Source organism: Dendropsophus ebraccatus, chromosome 8, assembly GCF_027789765.1.
Source record: "Dendropsophus ebraccatus isolate aDenEbr1 chromosome 8, aDenEbr1.pat, whole genome shotgun sequence".
In the NCBI taxonomy this organism is placed as follows: Eukaryota; Metazoa; Chordata; class Amphibia; order Anura; family Hylidae; genus Dendropsophus; species Dendropsophus ebraccatus.
This window is the reverse complement of record NC_091461.1, coordinates 91,783,780-91,802,455: the sequence shown is the minus strand read 5'-3', so window position 1 is coordinate 91,802,455 and position 18,676 is coordinate 91,783,780. Positions and strand designations below refer to the sequence as shown.

The window sequence follows — 18,676 nt, the reverse complement described above, 5'->3', positions numbered from 1 at the left end:
TGAGCTGCAAAGCCCACAACCAAACTGGAGACACGAGTGTTTTTTTTTATAAGGCATAATAAGAACAGCCCCATGATTATAATTCCTTCCATTATAAATTTATTAAAGCTTCCCCTCCAACCTCCAAGACACTTTTTTTTTTTTTTTTGGATTTGGAACCCTTATAAAAAGACCACTCACATATATGTGCTCTGAATTATCTTGATGCGGGATACTTCCCGCATTACAACACAGCTCTGGAGTGGGCAGGAATTAAAGAGGAGCTCTGGATAGGGAAAATTATTATATATAAAAAAAAAAAGTCCTATAGATGTCTCTATGTAACATATTATCATGTCTGCACAGTTCCTCCACACTGGTAGGTAATTGACATCCAGTAAGTGAAAAAAAACTTGCTTGCCTGTAATCCACTCAGTCTCATCATCTTTTCACTGCCCCCCCTCCCCCAAATTGGGACAAAGATCATGTGACCACTGTCTCTCATTCAGTTTTTTTGCTGTGCAAGGGGTGGAGAGGGGGCAGGCATGGGCGGGTCATGGGTAGATAGGGGCAGGGCCGTATTAACAGCTGCTGCTTCCCTAGGCACTAAACTTGAAAATGCCCCACCGCTAGATTGGTAGGTAATAGCTCCAGGTGTCACATTTAAAACCGCCACACCAGACCTTAACAACACCGCTATACTGTGACTGGATGACACTATTATACCAGTCTCCCTCACTCTACTCTATAATCATGCCTGTGCCTATCCCCCCCCCCCTCACCACCATCACCAAAGACAACATATTTACTGGCAAGGGACCATGGGTGCCTAGTGGTAAATACAGCCCTGGATAGGGGTTGGGGTGCTGGTGGGGCGGGCGGCCATATGCAGGTGGGGTAAGTTGGTGGGAGAAACAGCATTTTCTGAGTGTGCATTGCAAAGACTACTGGGAAAGGTAGTCTTAAAGGGGAACTCCGGATAAGATAAACTTGTTTTCTATTAAAAGTACATTAAAAGTTATATAGATGTGTCTATACAATGTATTACCATATCTGCACGGCTCTGCCACACTGGTAGCTGATAGAAATCCAGGAAGTGAAAAAAAAAAAAGTCCCCTGTCCCAATTCACACTGTCTCTTGCTCCCACTGCTCTCCCACCTTAGGAGACTAATCTTCCACACCTCTGTCTCACATTGTGGTATTTGCTGAGCACAGGCTGATGATGCAGACAGGTGGCAGGGCGTGATGTCACAGGAGGCGGGGCTGGATCGCCCAATCCCCTGAGTGATTCACAGTCTCTGACCGGCCAAAAGCAGGTGCAGCACTAATTTTACTGATTGTGATGGGTGGGGGACTGATGATCAGCTGAGGGAAAGCATTGCATTCTGGGAACTAATTAACCAGGAAGGATAGAAACACAATACAGAACAACCCCCCCCCCCCCAACAAATGGATTTTTGGTAGTTTCAAAACTGGGATAAACAGGTAACAAGTAATGCTATATGCTTCTGCAGAAGTTTTCTTTTTTTAACCTCTACCTGGAGTTCCCCTTTAAAGCAATGCATGGGAAGAGGATCGCAAGAGATACAGAGCAGGCAGAAAACTGATTCAGAGGAGCAGGAATGCTGTAAAACCACATGAAGAGTGTCAAGGGAACATCGGTAAGAACCTTACATTGTTTGGAAGGTTTTTTTTTTTTTTTTTCTTTTTTACCACGGCTGTTTAACAAGGCTGCTCTGAATTCCCTTTACAAAGCTGGAAAAGATGTGTTTCCAGAACTAGTAAACATCACTAAACTGGAAGAAGAAGGCTGATAGAGATTAGGAAAGTGTAGCTCCTATGATGATGGGAGGAGAAGAGCCATGAAACACCACTTTCTGCAGGACATACAGCAGCTGACAAGTACTGGAAGGTGTGAGTTCCCCTTTAACTATTCTCTTTACAAAAAGAAATGTGCTCCTCCTCTCTTTTTGTTATTATCTAATCTAGAGAAGCAGCTCTGTGCTGTTATAGTTACTGCACATCGGGCGGTTGTACTGAGCATGTCTACTGATATTACAGGGTAGGGTTAAAGTGTACTTGTAACAAAAAAAAATATTAACAAAGTGTTTTTTAAATGTTTACACACAGTCATTTAGTCTGTCTTTAGAAACTAACCTTTTATTGCTCAAAAAAGACACAATGGGGGGCGTGGCCTGGACATGGCGCTGAACAGCCGCATAGTGTGAGAGCTCCATCTCATCCCCGGCCCTCACTGCTTATCACCAGCTTATATCAGCACAAACAGGAGACTACATGACTACAGGAGACTACATAAAGCACGCCCGCAGCCCTACCCACCTGTGGACGAGACCCCAGGGCGCACGAGAAGCGGTATCCAGCGTTTCTTCACTAAGACGACAGGACCGGGCTCTCGCGCTCTCCCTCACAAGATGGCCGCTTGGAACACACCGAGTACAGTGACGAGAGGTACGGCCACCCTGCATCCTGTCTCCCCGCTCTCCCAAGACTTTCCTGCCTTGCTGAGTGAGCAGCCGTCCCCTGGACCTGCCACAGACCGGGCTGCCTCTCCCTCCACTGCCTCAGGTGACGACCTACGCCTGCTACAGACACAAATGGCTGCCATCCCCACTAAGGTGGACATGGAGGGCTACATCGCCCGGATGGAGGCTGTATGCAAAGCGGAGATCCTCTCCCTGAAGGACGATTTGGGGTACCTGTCCTCCAACAGACCCACAGCGAGCAACTAAAGCTGCACTCAGCAGATCCACATGCTTTTTGATATGGCTGACGCTGCCGAGAACCGGAATCGCCGGAATAATATAAGGGCGTGGGGGATCCCGGAGGCGGTTAAACCGCCGGACATTATGTCTACAGTGACCGGCATTTTCAACATGCTCCTGGGGAAGCCCCCCACGTCTCCTATAGATATGGACCGTGCGCACCGCGCCCTGGGCCCACCAAGCAATGACCCAGCCAGGCCACGTGATGTAGTGTGTCGGGTCCACTACTTCCAGATTAAGGAAGAAATAATGCGCAGGGCGCGCGATCAGGGCACCATAGATATTGACGGGGCCCCCATTCAGCTCCTGGCAGACCTTTCCCGAACAACACTTGCTAAACGGCGGGCTCTCCGTCCTTTGCTGTCATTGCTCAGAGAAAGAAACGTGCCCTACTCCTGGGGATACCCCTTCCAATTGCAAATACGCCACGGTGAGGGGACAGTGTTCCTGCGTTCCCCGTCAGATCTGCCTGCCGTGCTGGAGACTCTTCGCCTTCCCTCCATCACCATCCCGGATTGACCGTTCCACCCACCTCTTTCTCAAGGTGTGCTGTTCTTAGACCGCCAGGGCCCATCAAGACCACCTTGTGGATGCCGTCGAAGATGCCGGATCTCCGAGCCCCTGCAACACGAGGACTGATGGTGTCGCTCCTGCACTAGCTGTGACGCCCCATTCGTCCTGCTGTCATGCTCGGGAGTGGCAAGTATACGGGCTTCTTCCTAGGATCCCCCCGACTCCTGAATTCCCGACCCGAGTCAGCGGCCCACTGTTAGACGCTATGCTGCCTATGCCTCTGGGCACTGTGTCCCCCTATTTTTCCTCCCCGAGTCTGTGTTCACCCCCCCCCCCGTCACCCCTTCTGTGCCTGTTGGCCCCCCCCCCCCACCTACATGCAGCCCGCCTCACTCCCATTTTGGTCCATACGGCTGGACTCTGTTGACGCTGCACTGTTGACTGCAGGGATGGCAGGGCTAGCCCTGACTTTGCACTGCCCTGTGGTTGGGGGGGGGGGAGGTTGGTTGGTTGCCAATGTCATCTGTGACCTACACACCTGCCCAGGCCATGTGCCTTATACCTGCTCCGATACAGAGGCAGAAAGGGAATGCACGCAGGGTGTACTCACCTTCGGGGGACGGGTCCCAGCTGTTGGGGGCATCTGATAGTTGTTCCTGTTCTTAGGTTATCTCTTGCAGTGAGGTGCTGGAGGTGTTCCGGTTTCCTGTTGGTGTCCCATAGGTTTTTGTGGTGCATTCGATACACCACTTCATTTGGTTGTCTTTCCTCTCCTCCTTCCTCAGTGGAAAGAGGTGGGCAGGTCTCTCTTGCCCTGCCCTTATCTCTCTCTTTCTCTTGTTCCCCTCCGACTACTTTCCTTTCACTTCTTCCCCACTTTTCTCCTCCTCTTCCCCCCCCCCCCCTTTTTTTTTTTTTTTTTTTTATTTGTCTGTTTCTGTATGTTTGCTTTGTGTTCGGTTTTTGTTTGCTTACGGTTTTAATTTTACCCCCCCACACACACACTGACTATGTCTACTTTGCAAGTGACCACGTTAAATGTCCGCGGCTTTAATAAACCGGAGCACCGGTCACAGTTACTCTATCATATGCACAAGAAGAGGGCGCATATCCTGTTGCTCCAAGAAACTCATTTCAAAACAGGCCATGTGCCCTCCATGCCCACTAGATACTATACCCAAGGGTTTCATAGCACCAATGCCGAGGCCAGGACAAAAGGTGTTAGTGTGGCTATCCACAAATATCTACCGGCTTCCGTTATAGATTCCCGTATTGACCCTGACGGGAGATACCTCTTTTTAAAATTACGTCTGTCAGAGAGGGTGTTCACTGTGGCTAATTTCTATCTCCCTAATCACAATCAGGCACAGGTGGGACGGCGCTATCTGTCGGAGCTGTTGAGATTCGCAGAGAGCCTTTTGATCTCTGCAGGCGATTTCAATATGGTGATGGACCGCCGGACGGACTCCTCCTCGGGCCGCTCCTCTATCCCCATGGCGCCCCTCCAGTCCTTTCAAAGATCGTTATTCTCTAACAGACTGGTAGATGTCTGGAGGATCCCGAACCCTGGGGTAAGAGACTACACCTATTACTCCTCAGTGCACGACTCATACAGCTGCATTGACATGTTCTTCATAGATCATCACCTCCTCTCCTGGCACCTCTGCGTGGTAATTGATCCGATCATCTGGGCAGATCACACGGCAGTGACCCTCTTGCTCTCTCTACCGGGCTCTGCCCCGAGAGAGTGGTCGTGGCGCCTGAACCCTAACTTACTCAAGGACATTGCCTGTCAGGCGGATGTGAAAAAGGTCATCACTGACTTTTTGGCCACACATAGCTCAGACCCCACCCCGCTGCCTCTCCAATGGGAGGCCCTCAAGTGTGTAGTGCGAGGCACTCTTATCCCACATGGGGCCCGCCTAAAAAGGGAAAACGGGCGTAAGATCCATAAGCTTCTCACCTTGATACACGAGGGGGAAGCTACCCATAAACGGACACAGGACCCGGTCACCCTGGCGTCCCTTCTAGAACATAGAACCCAATTAAAAGCGCTCATCGACCAAAAATTCTCTAACTTCCGTGAACGGATGCGCCGATTCTATTATGAGTTCTCAAACAAGTGTGGAGCAGCACTGGCCAGGTTTATTCACCCCAAATCTAATAGCTCCTTTGTTCCCTACATAATGTCCCAGAGAGGCCCCTGTCACAACCCAACCGAGATTGTAGACTTTTTTCGGGACTATTATAGTGCCCTGTATAACCTGAAAGGCCCCATGGCTGACATGCCCCCCACGGCGTTCCGGGAACGGGTCGACAACTATGTATCGGCCACGTCCCTGCCCGCCCTGCCGGCTGACGCGGTGGCCGATATGGACTCCCCCTTCGTGGAAGCTGAATTTACAGCAGTCATCAAAGACGCCCCCAATGGTAAGAGCCCTGGCCCGGACGGGTTCACAGCCCGCTTCTATAAAATGTTTTTCCCCCAGCTCTCTCCCTTCCTGACTAGGGTCTTTTCATTTCTCCCTCGTGCCCTTTTCCACCCCAGTCCCTCATGGCTACAATAATAGTAATCCCTAAACCTGGCAAGGACGCGACGCTCTGTGCGAACTATAGACCCATATCCTTAATTAATGCAGACATAAATTTCTTCTCAAAATTGCTAGCAAATAGGCTCTCACCCTCTCTCCCCACACTTATCCACACTGATAAGTGGGCTTTGTGCTCCGTCGGGAAGGGAAGGAATAACCTCAACAAAACTTTAATGCTGATGGCGCATGCCCAGGGGACGCGGTCTCCCGCGTGCTTGATATCGGTTGACGCTGAAAAAGCATTCAACCGCGTCCACTGGGCATTCCTACGAGCTACCCTGCGCCAGATTGGTATGGGCGCGGGCATGCTGGGCAAGATTAATGCCCTCTACACTGGCCCCACGGCAAGAGTTAGGGTCAATGGAGTGCTCTCGGCGCCCCTGTCGATTTCGAATGGCACGTGCCAGGGTTGCCCATTGTCGCCAATGCTATATGTATTGGCAATGGAACACCTGGCGGTGGCTATAAGGGCTTCACCGGATATCTCTGGTATCCGCCTGAAGAGCTCCCATTATAAAATGGCTCTTTATGCGACGACCTATTACTGTATCTATCTAACCCTGGCGTGTCCATTCCTGCGGTCCTCAGGGAGTTTGAGGCATACGGCCAAGTGAGTAACTTTAAGGTCAACTTCTCCAAAACTGAGGCACTGAATATTTCCCTTCCTGCCCCCCTGGTGCGCCACCTGAAAACCGCCTTCTCCTTTAGATGGCAGTCATCAGCCTTCCAATACCTGGGGATATGGATCCCCTCTGATCTCTCCTCGCTATTTGCTCTAAACTTCCCCCCGCTACTGGTCCGTACCAAAACTGATCTCTCTAGCTATGATCGCTCTCAGCTTTCATGGTTCGGGAGAATCAACGTCGTAAAGATGGACGTCCTCCCCAGGTTCCTATACCTCTTTCAATCTCTTCCCCTCCGCCTCCCAGGCTCCTACCTCAAACAGCTAAAGACCGTTCTTCGGCAGTTTGTGTGGGGATCCGTGCGCCCTTGTATCAAATACAAAACCCTCACGCGCCTAAAAACAACGGGAGGAGCGGGTCTCCCAGACTTCACTTCATATCACAAGGCCTCTATTTTGCTCCGCCTGATAGACAGGTTCCACAGGTCCACAGACAAACAATGGGTGCGGATTGAAAGTGATTTGACTCCGCTGCCCTTGAGATCCCTGCCCTGGATCTTACCCATTAATCGGCCGAGCCTTGACTCCCTTTCCTTACTAAGCACTTCTTACAGCTTTGGGACAAGCTCGTACCTCTATATAATCTTTCTCACCGCCCCGGGTTAATGAGCCCAATATTTGGAGACCCGGCCTTCCCCCCTGCTCGGGATAGGGGCTCCTTTCTTATGTGGTCGGCCGCGGAGGGTGCCAGGATTGGTCAGGTTCTGGGGAACAACACCACTATCCCGTCCCTCTCCATACTTCAACAGTTGTGCCCGGAGAGGAGTCTGTCCTGGTTGGAATACGCACAATTGAGGGGCTTATATCTGTCTCAAAGCTTCCCGGGGGGGATTCGGTTTCCGGACCCCACCGACCTGGAATCTTTACTACTACAGTCTTCACCTCCTGACAGATCCATCTCCCGCCTGTACCGCCTACTTCTGAAAAAAGACGCGGACCAGACTTTGTCCTATGTCTCCGCGTGGGAATCCGAGCTAGGTGTCACCCTCTCTGAATCAGACCTGCTGAAAACTTTTACCCTAACCCATAAATGGCCCATGGCATACCACGCACAAGAAAAAAACTTTAAGATTCTAACCTGGTGGTACCGTTGCCCGGTGACGCTACATCAATTTTACCCGGAGGTGACGGACACATGCTGGCGTTGCGAATCGGCCACTGGCTCTATGCTCCACATTTGGTGGGATTGCCCCCTTTTGAGGCCTTTTTGGGACGCTGTCTTTGCCATTTACAAAGAGGTGACCGATAAAGACGTCACTCCATCCCCGGGATTGGCCCTACTGTCCTTGGTTCCCGGCCCAGCCTCTGCCGCCAAGAAGGGTTTACTCCGGCACTTCATGACTGCAGCACGTGTAGTGATTCCCAGGCTATGGAAGTCCACGACCCCCCCCCCTCTATTGCTGCGTGGGTGGCCGAAATGGACTTTATCCATCGCATGAAGTCCTTGACGGCGGAGGATCAGGGATCGTGGCAAAAAAGTGGACCGCACCTGGCTCCCCTGGGTCACGTTTAGGTCCAGCCTCTCCCTCGCACGTTGGCTCCCTTGAGTCGCTCTGACAGTGTCCTCTGTCACCCTTGCACAGTTCCACGCCATTAAGACACGTCTACTCTCCCGTCTGTACCCGACACCCCCCCCCTTTTTATTTTTTTATACATATATTCTATGTTATTATTTCATTTCTCGATTGCTTCTGTCCCATCCTGCCTTTCCCCGCGCCCAGCTTTCCTCCCCTCCTTCCTTTTTTCTTCTTTATGACTTTTGGTCCCTCTCTTTGTGGACCGGCTTCAGGCTCCCGGTGTTACAATACTCTGCCCCCCGGAGGCCATACGGTTTTATTGTTATAACACCCAATCACACCGGATCCGCAGCAGATTTGACAGTGCGTATTTGATGCTGTGTTCATTCATTCAGTTAAATCTGCTGCGATACGGTGGGTGTGAAGGCACCCTAAAAGACAAGCAGCCTCTATAAATCCAGAGCAGTTGTTCACCTGCGCACCCTAGTGGCCAGAGGTGTCACTGCAGCACAAGGTGGAAGACGACACAAGCAGCCCCAGGACAAGCATGGAGCACAGAAGTGGACAGGACAGCAATGCCGCTGGTGAATTTCATCTGGCAGCGTTACACCCTCTGTGTATAGCAATGGCTAAAGGCAATGACTGAAGATCAAGTCCTGGAATAGCTATGTATGCAATTCTCTGGAAAGTCGCCCCACAGTAGAATTACTTGATAAGTCAAACTATACATGTGTTACATTGGACGGTAATATGGAGAGGCTGCACCGCCTCATTGATACACAGACGGGGTCCAGCCAGCTTAAATAAGCTATTGATCTGTTTAACATTGGTTTTTTTAAGGCCAAAAAAAAAAAAAAAACCCACAATGGATCAAATGTTTTTCTTTACTAGCCTTTTATTGAGGCTCAAAAAACTGCTGAAAATAACAATGTGGGATCATAACCTTACAGATTTCCTTTATTGATAGATAAAGCAGGGGTGACTCGCTCTGACAGCATCGTGCTAGTTTGGGTCATACCAGGAGATGCACTTACACTACACCTATGTAGAAACTGAACTGTAACTGTTTTAATCCATATGATCCAGTAAACAGAATGCAATGTTTCGACCTTCATGCAGGTGTTTGCTTGATAAAGACCTGCAGGAAGGTCGACACGTCACATTTTCTGTACTGGATCATATGAATTAAAATTTCATTGAGTTGACTATGGATGCTGCAGGACTTTTCCATTGTGTATATGTATAGTACCCACACTTAGGATTGAAGGTCTTCCAGCCTGCATCCTCTTTCTGCATTTGTCCCTCTCTGAATAAGCTTAGTACTGTTGGACTCTAATAGTACTGGCCACCTCACTCCATTCGCTCTTTATGGGATCGGCGTTCAGGGCTTGGAAGCATACAGCGGTCCCATAGAGAATGAATTGAGGGCAGGCTACAATGGCTTAAGGTGCAAGAAGGTAGCAGCATTCACGTAGGTGGTATAAAGTGTACATTTTCTATAATTCATCAATTCAATATTTATTTTATTTTTTTTTAAAACGTTGCTTGTTTGTGCTGCCATGATGGAATATAGAACATTTGCACTTTATACCACCTGTGTGAATTACATGATTCCAACTGAGACTGCAACTGGTAACTTTCCATCTGTCTTTAGCTTGCATGACAGGCGTGCTCATCTGCAAAATAAGAAGCTGCGATGGCAATACCCCATAAGGGTGGGTTCATACTACGGAATTCTCGCGGATAAACTCCGCAGAATTCCGTCGGCTGTCCGCGCGCCTTTCCGCCGGCTTCATAGACACCATTCTATGGGCCGGCGTATTCCGCTATCCGCCGAAAGAACTGACATGTCACTTCTTTTGGCGGATAGCGGAATACGCCGGCCCATAGAATGGTGTCTATGAAGCCGGCGGAAAGGCGCGCGGACAGCCGGCGGAACTCCGCTGACTTTATTCGCGAGAATTCCGTAGTGTGAACCCACCCTAAGGGTGGGTTCAGAATACAAAACTAGCATGTCTATTCTTTCGGCGGAACGCCGAATCGGGACGGCCATAGGATGGAGTATATGGAGCCGGAGGATATGCGCGTCGCCACAAACAGATACGAGGCACGGAATCACCCGAAACTTATCCGCGCAGGTTCTGTAGTGTGAATCTAGAGGGTAGATTCACACATAATAGGTTTGCAGCAGTTCCCAGTGACAGGTGACAGGCTTCCGACCCCCAGCTAAATCCGCTTATATTGACCTCATCTTGCAGAGTCCTGCTCCCGGGACGGAGATATCCTGGTCAGAAGCCGGCGGTGTGCTGTAGAGATAGGTTTGGCGTCTATAGAGAATGAATGGAACCGTGGGCACGCTGCAGAGATGAGTCTGGCTCCATTTATGCTTTATGGACGTCAGACCTATCTCCACAGCGCACGCGCCGGCTTCTGACCAGGATATCTCCATCCCAGGATCTGCTCCGGGAGCGGGACTCGGCGAGATGAGGTCAGTATAAGGGGATCTAGCTGGGGGTCGGGAGCCTGTTACCCGAGCACGGGGGGTTACAGGTCCTCTTTAACTACTTGTATGCCGTGCCAGTAAAAATCCTAAAGATGCCATGCTGTTCCTCCGGCGTGCTCAGCTGCTTCTCCGGTCCCTGACAGCCTGCACAGCCAGTATTTGGCCGAGTGGACTGTCCCTGAGCCGGAAGCACGTCAGAGGAACGGTATTACAACATGGCTGCACTTACTTTAGTGGAGCTGGGCTACATTTCCACACACAAACTGAGGACAAGAGTGGGGCTGTTTCTGGAAGAAAGTAACTATGTTTTTCTCTAATCCTGGACAACCCCTTTAAACCCTGCAAAGTAAAATCAGCACCAGCCAGATACTCTGACTGCGAGTTACCAAGAGTCCCACGTCTCCACACAATCCCCAGCACACACGGCAGCTCTGCTACATGCCGAACATTTGTGTCATCTATGTATCATTGTAATACAAGACTCCGCCCAACACTGATCACATGACTGTGACATCACCACAGGTCCTCTAGTCTGCTGCTATCACGTGTGACTGACCACATGACTGTGATGTCACAAAGGTCCTTTAGCCACTGGAATGTAATAGCTGCAGAAAAGTAGGTGGCCATTGTGTGACCTAGACTCATTGTTATTATGTCCAGGATTCATTGGGTGTATATATAGATGCTGTGTGTGTATATACAGTACCTGCATGTATCTAGTGATAGTCTCTTATATCTGTGTAGTTATCTAACATAGGTGTATATATTATGCACAGTGTACATAGTACTAGGATGTAAGTAATGTTATATATATATATATATATATGTGTGTGTGTCTATAGATATGTAATATAGGTGTGTACTGTATACAGTGCACCTCTATAGTATATGATACAGTGTTATATACTGCAGTGAGGCAATGTGCTAAATATATATATATATAATGTGTGTATATATTTCTATTACTTATAGCTACGTGTCTATGCTTCTGCTATGATTATAATTTGGTTATTCTTATGTCTCCCTTCTCCCCCTCTCAGGCGCCTGAAGTGTATAATACAAAGTCTTCTTCACAAAATATGAGTCTTCTCCTCGGTGACCCAGAAAGTATGGACAAGGACAGAAAACACAGTGAGAGAATACTCAACCTCACACTGGAGATAATCCATCTGCTGACCGGAGAGGTGAGGGGCTCAGGGAATTCTATCTCCAGGAATATAAAAAGCTACTTTCTTGTAAAAACAGTGCCACCCTTGTCCTCCAGGTTGTGTGTGGTTTTGCAGTTAAGCTCCATTCACTTCAATGAAACTGAGCTGCCAAAGTCCACCCAAACTGAGAACGAGAGTTGTGCTGTTTCTGGAAGAAAGTGGGCATGTTTTTCTTTTTTTTTTTTTTTTTTCATATTCAAACTGTTTATTAAATCCAGTGGAAGGTACAAATGATGTCAAAACAATAGATGAGAACATAAAATAAAGAGCAAAGAGCACAAGCTCCAGGGATAGACACACAGACATTTATATATAAACTGGCAGTAACAGTTCCCTTCAACGCGTAGCGATTCTGACAAAAACAAAAAAAAAATATGATAATTTGACACAAGTGCGTCTATGCTTTAGAACCAAAAGCAACAAAAAAAAAGATAAGAATGAACAGAGAGGAAAAAAGAAAAAAAAGAGAAAGAAGGAGAGAGTGGATCAGCCAGCGTGGTCCAGGGGTGGGAAGGGGTGGGGGTGTAGAGGGGAAGAGGAATGATCAAATGCGAGAGGACGCAAGGTTCTTCTATGCAGTACAGAGTTCTGGTGTGGAGACAAAACTATCCCAAGGATACCATGTACGTGCAACTACGGCCTGAGTGGAGTGCGTTTCCGCCCTGAGCTCCTCCATCCTAGCAATATGTCTAACCTCCAGGAGCCATTCAGAGACTGTCGGGGGAGAGGCAGACCGCCACCTCCTGGGGATGACTGAGTGGGCCGCTACAATTAGAAATCTGACAATGCTCTTGTTTTGCCGGCGTATTTCACCTGGCAGGACCAGGAGGAGAAAGACCATTGGGTCGTTAGGTAGAGTGCAGCCCGAGATCTTACCTATGAGGTCTCTCACCTTATCCCAGAAGTCTCTGAGGAGTCCACAATCCCACCAGACGTGTAACATGTCTCCGCCAGCAGCTCCGCACCTCCAGCAAGTATCTGGAACCTCGGGAAAGAGTCTATGCAGCAACACTGGCACTCTGTACCACCTGGAGATAATCTTGTAATTAGTTTCCTGGACTTTACAGGAAACTGAGGCTTTGTGGCAGAAGTGGAAGGATTTGTCCCATTCTTCCGGGGTTAGGGCTCTACCCACATCCCGCTCCCATGCCCTCTGGAACTTCAATCGGTCCTCCCCATTTGTACGTAGAAGTAAGTTATAAAGGAGCGAAACCGTATGACAAGGTGCTTCAGTAGCCACACATAAGTGTTCGAAGTCAGTTAAGTCTCTGTGAATGTCACAGCGTGTGGCTAGGGAGGTATAAAAGTGTTTTAGTTGTAAATATTGCAGCACCACAGACGGGGGGTGGGCTTGGCCCGAGAGCAGAGATTCAAGGGGAAGGAGTGAGGTAGAGGATGTAACGTGATAAAACCTAAGGGGTCTATGTGGTACATTAGGCAGAAAATGCTCAGAGGAATGTGTGGGCATGTTTTTCTAAGCCTGGATAACCCCTTTAAAGGGATCGGCCAGGTTTATAAGAAAGGTGGCCTATCTAGCTATTTGGTGAAGACCTGCATGGTCTACTGTGTAGGTGTGGTAAGAGCTACTGCAGCTCATCTCCTATTGAATATAAAGGGAGCTGAGCTGCAGTAACCCACGATACCACTACACAGTAGACAGTGCAGGACTTCAGGCACCGTTTGCTGTGTGTAGATGCCGTTGCAGCAGCTTCCCTGTATAGCTGATTGTTGACACCCACATGATAAGACATTGATGGCCTATTCTGTGGATAGGCCATCAATGTTATAAACCCCCTTTAAAGGAGAAGTCTGGCGTTTTCTAAAAGTCGGCAGCCTGCATTACTTACCTCTTCCTGCCAGAAGTCATCCCCCCACCCCCACCCCCGAGTTGTGATGTCACGACTCGGGGGGCTGGAGGGGGAAATGCCTTTCCTGGCTGATGGATTGGCAGCTCAGCCAGTCAGTGACTGGAGCACCAGTCAATCAGCCAGGTCGTGACGTGGCGATCCTGGAGCCTGGCCGGGGGTCCTGTGACGGCTCACTGCGGGAACGGAGAGAGGTAAGTTGTTACTTCAAATCAATTTCCCCCCTCCCTCTGCAGGCTGCTGGCTTTTAGAAAACGCCAGACTTCTCCTTTAACTGTGAGGATGATATGAGCAAAACTTATAAAGGGAACTCAATGCCTTTTCTTATGCACAGGATTACATATTGACGAAGAAGATGAGTGATGGGGATAAAGACTGGAGCAGGCGCCAGACTCCCATTACTGTGTCTTTATCATACTTGCTGAATAACAATAGAAGCAACATTCAGAGGATCCTAGTTATCACCAACAAGATCATTGAGCTGCTGACTGGAGAGGTGAGTGCTGGGACATTCTCAGTAACAACAAGGGAGGTATATAGATGATGCACCGCTTTTCCATTAATATTCTATAGAGCTGATGAATGTAGCTGAACGCAGGACTTGACTATTTTTGGCAGCTCCATAAACAGTCGATGGAACATTGGCGTGCATGTGCAACCCTCTCCATTCATAACATTTGGGACCCAGTCTAGAGATTGCGCTGGGTCCCAACTGTCCAACCATTACAAACCAAAACTATTATGAAACATTACTGTCAAAAGTTTTTTCAAATTTCAAGCATTCAGAATGTGTTCTAGTGCAGTTGTACCCACTTGTCTATTAAATGTTGTCTGACATTCCTGTTTATGTGTTTCTAATTGGAATCATATCCTCTTTTCTCTAGCCTGTAAAATTGATCAAAAAACAGGTTTAGAACGGTTTCTAATTTGTCTTTGCATGTGCCAGGTTCCTATAAGGTGTGAGGACATCACTGTCTATTTCTCCATGGAGGAGTGGGATTATTTAGAAGAACATATGGATCTATACAAAGAGGTCATTGTAGAGGACTACCTGCCCTACCAGTCCCCCATACCAGGTAAGAGGAATCTTTTCTATACTATAAAGTAGGGAGCAGTTTAGTGGGTCACCATCAAAACATGTTTGCTTCTTCTACAGAGGAAGCCAGTGTGAAGAACACAACAGAGGAAATCTTCACAATTCCTTCACAGAAATGCTCAGAAGAAAATTGTGATGTGGTGGAGGATGAGCAGGAGCAGGTACATATAGCTAAGATCTCCTCAATGCTGTATACAATCATATTCAGACTATTGTATCCTATTAGTTAGCAGGTATTAATGTTTTGTACGTTATTTGTTCTGCATTGGGAATCAGGTGGAGTATCTGACAGCTATTAAAGGTGAAGTTATGACCAGCGATGATGAGATATATGAAGTAGTTATCCAGCAGTGTAAAGAGGAGGAAATCCCTGTAAACATTACCCCAGGTGAGTGATCACTGTTAAATACTACAAATATTTTAAAAAAAATTTTATATTTAAAAAAAAAAAAAAAAAAAAAAAAAGAGGAGACCTACCTTTCCAGTAGAGGTCCTAGGAAACATTACTGTTTATTAAACTTTTGCTAGAATATGGGGACATCATATCTTAGAGAGGTATATAAAAATCACAGGGCCACAAATAAAGGATTTCCCTTCATCAAAATGATGTGTTAGGCCGTTTTTCCATTGATTCCTGTTATAAAAAGAACGGATCAAAACGGATCTGTTTTTTTTTTTTTTTTAACGTACACAGAAACGTAATCAACCTCATTTTTGTGTCTGTTAAAAAAATTTTTTTTTTTTTTTTTATAAAGGAAGTCAATGGAAAAATGGATGCACACAAGTGCATCAATTTTTTGCACAAAAAAAAATGGATTGCAGAAACCCAGCCTTATAGTACACAGTGTGTCTTGAGATGAAACATCCCTTGAGTTAGAAGCCAAAGTGCTTATATAATGGCACCAACAACAGTTTATATGTCATAGGATTGCAGTGCAAATGTAACAGTATATATACCAGTTATTGATTATACCAGTTCTAGCTGCAGTAATAAGATGTATGATGACTATAGAGCATCTACTAGTGTCAAACTAGTTTCTAGCTGTCTTATGACAGCAAGGGGTGGTTTGGCTATATACAGAGTTTCTACAGCTATAGACACTGTGGGGGACATTTATTAAGTCCGGCGTTTTTTACGCCGGACTTATAAATGTCCCGCATCTCCGGCGCTACGGAGATTTATGTAGAGGCGGACTGCCTCTACATAAATCCCGTGCGCGTTGGTGCGCACAGCCGAAAACCTACGCCAGCTGAGGACTGGAGTAGGTTTTCGGCGTATCTTTTGGCGGAACGGATGGTGAATCGCGCGGACTCCGAGTCCGCGCCCTCCGTTCCGCCCCCTTCACACCCGCCCCCCGGCGTATTCCGCGGAAAGTTCGCCATTTGCGAATAAAAAAATACGCAAATCGGCACTTTCCGCCGAAAATCATCCGTACGCCGGATGATATATGTCACCCTGTGTGTACTGCTTTGTGCTGCTCCATATCATGCAATTATTATTAAGATTTTGCAGTACCTATTAGTTCCTTTATTATTCCTGTCTAGCAGGGTCTACTAGATATAGCTGCATTGTCCAGTTATATACTGATTTCATCCAGGGTGTTTTTTTGGGTTTTTTTGTGGCTAGGTCGCAGCTTCTTTTGACTGATAGAGTTGCACAACAGTGTGACACAATGATTCCTGGTCACTGGGAATCGCCATGTAGCCCCAGTCTAGTTCAAATAATGGGTGGTCTTAACTTAGACAGCCTAAAAATGCATTAAATTTATTGAACACCCTGAGCCATTTTAATTTTATAGAACATTCTTTGAGTGTGTAGTCCAGCAGTGCCCATACACTGTTTATTAAAGTTAGCTGTCACCGCTGGTGGCAGTATACGGTGTATGACAGCCTCTCGAATCTCCAGCAACAGATGATGTCAGTGGAGAAAAGGGTTGGGTGTGATGGATTTTACTGCCCAACTCTTTTGTTCTCTGAGGAATAATTTGGTACGGGAGCGGTTTGGCTTAGGCTAACCATACATGAAGCTTTCAGCTGATGGGGATGGGAGGAGGAGTAAAGAGACATTACAGCTTGAAGCAGATCCGGGGCTTGAGAATGCATCTTTGACAATTTGCACAGGAGCATAAAATCAATTTCTTTACATTATGTAACCACAGACAGATATATGAAAGGTTCTATGTGTCTCCTTGACCTAATAGCTATCTGACAGTGTCAGCAGTTTAAAACATGATTTGCAACATATTTTATGATAATTGGTGATGTTTTTTCTCATTTTCAATTATACTAAGTATATATTTTTTCAAAATCCTTAATGTTTGCAGTTTTCAGTCTAGCCACAAGGCTCAATATTATGCTGAGACATCGTTTTCTGTACAGATGACTTTCCACCTTATCACCACAGGCAGTATTGCAGCTAAAGCGGGCACCAGTAGATACATAACACGAGTATGAAAAACTTGAAAAATAACCTTTGGACAGGCCAGAGAGCATGCCCAGATAATAATGTTCTACATATAGTTAATAGAGTCTGAGCCAGACTATTGAGCCTACATTATGTCCATGGAGCTTGCTGTAAAGCATATCTGAATGCTGTAGGGAAATAAAAAGCAGCTCAGACGAGATGGCAGCCCCCATAATAATATGAAAAATTAAGTTAAAAAAATACAATCTGAACATAGAAACGGATTAGAAGAAAGAACCTGTTTTAGTATTATAGCCACAGTAGAAAAATGTATGACTGTTATTCTTTTTAAAATGAAGCTTCCTACTGTTCTTTAATGGACACCCGCAGTTGCTGGAAAGATATCTACAGGCGGTACACAGCTGAGAAAACAGTCCACCTCTTAATGCACAATGAAAAGCAGCGGCACTCGCCCTCTTCTATGTATGTGCAATCAGACTTTATTAGTCATCATAAGCAAGATCAGCAGTGGTACAAAGAACAGTGCTTGGGATGCCCCACTGACAGGCAGTGGCTGTTTTGCGGTAGCCCTGTTTCTTCTGGCCCATGGTGTGGTCCAGATACATATACTTTCAGGAGAGTGAGTACCACTGCTTTTTATCCTCACTTTAGGAGGAATTTAGGAACCTCCCTTTTTTTAAATTGCTGGTGTAAAGGTAGCCATACACATATGAAAGCTGATGTTCAACAGCTATCTCTGCCAGTCCTCCCATACATATGAATGCTTAGCTAGAATGAAGAGGTTTGGGAGGGATAGGCTGCTGCCAGATTATTTCCCTAAGAACATACCTGAACAGATGGGAGAGTTGGAAGGTTCTCCATTCATGTTAGATGGTTGGCCAGTCCTGCCAAAATCCTTAAATGTGAGTCCTGTTTGGTGTCAGTCGATCAATGTGGAAACAATTCCAGCCTTTCAGCTGTTCAGTATCATTGATACTTTAAACCAGCCTATGGGAGCCAGGCTGTACATATGAATATGATTCATAGTGGCCTTTAGCTTGGCAGCTGGGGAAGCTGTTCTCTAATAGAGACTGGGAGGCCCAGATCCTTTTACTTTATCATTTTATTTCTGTTCCTGTGCAGTGTTGAGCTAACTTCTCTGAACCCGCACGCTCTGCATTTAACTCTCCGCATCTGGAGAAGGTGGAAGCTACCCTAGCGAGTACTGGAAAACCTAGATATGGCCATAGGCTGTGTCCATGTTTTCCTGGCACTGATCGAGCCGCCTCCAACTTCTCCAGTCGCGGGGAGTTAAATGCAGAGTGTGCGGGTTCAGAGTAGTTGCCGAACCCAGAGACACTTTCATGAGGTTTGCTCACTTTTTTTTTCTGTGTAAAGCTATGTTCACACGTGGGAACACACCGGCCATTCTGTAACCAAACTGCAGTACTGGCCGGATGATCTTGACCTCTGCAGAATTCAGATGCGGGCGCATCCGTGCACGCCGGCATCCAAATTCCCCGCTGCACACAAT

General features: G+C 47.2%; 1 protein-coding gene across 1 annotated transcript in view; it reads left to right on the top strand.

The window, feature by feature from the left end:
* LOC138800068 (uncharacterized) overlaps positions 1–18,676 on the top strand; it is a 46,921-nt gene that overhangs the window by 18,991 nt on the left and 9,254 nt on the right. Inside the window, exons 11-22 of the mRNA XM_069981875.1 lie at positions 1,538–1,641; positions 2,567–2,693; positions 4,814–5,706; positions 5,943–6,158; positions 6,797–6,993; positions 7,104–7,901; positions 11,175–11,258; positions 11,610–11,753; positions 13,977–14,138; positions 14,589–14,718; positions 14,799–14,899; positions 15,015–15,126. Of these exons, the coding sequence (XP_069837976.1) occupies positions 1,538–1,641; positions 2,567–2,693; positions 4,814–5,706; positions 5,943–6,158; positions 6,797–6,993; positions 7,104–7,901; positions 11,175–11,258; positions 11,610–11,753; positions 13,977–14,138; positions 14,589–14,718; positions 14,799–14,899; positions 15,015–15,126 (3,068 nt within the window). The remainder of the gene's footprint in view (positions 1–1,537; positions 1,642–2,566; positions 2,694–4,813; positions 5,707–5,942; positions 6,159–6,796; positions 6,994–7,103; positions 7,902–11,174; positions 11,259–11,609; positions 11,754–13,976; positions 14,139–14,588; positions 14,719–14,798; positions 14,900–15,014; positions 15,127–18,676) is intronic.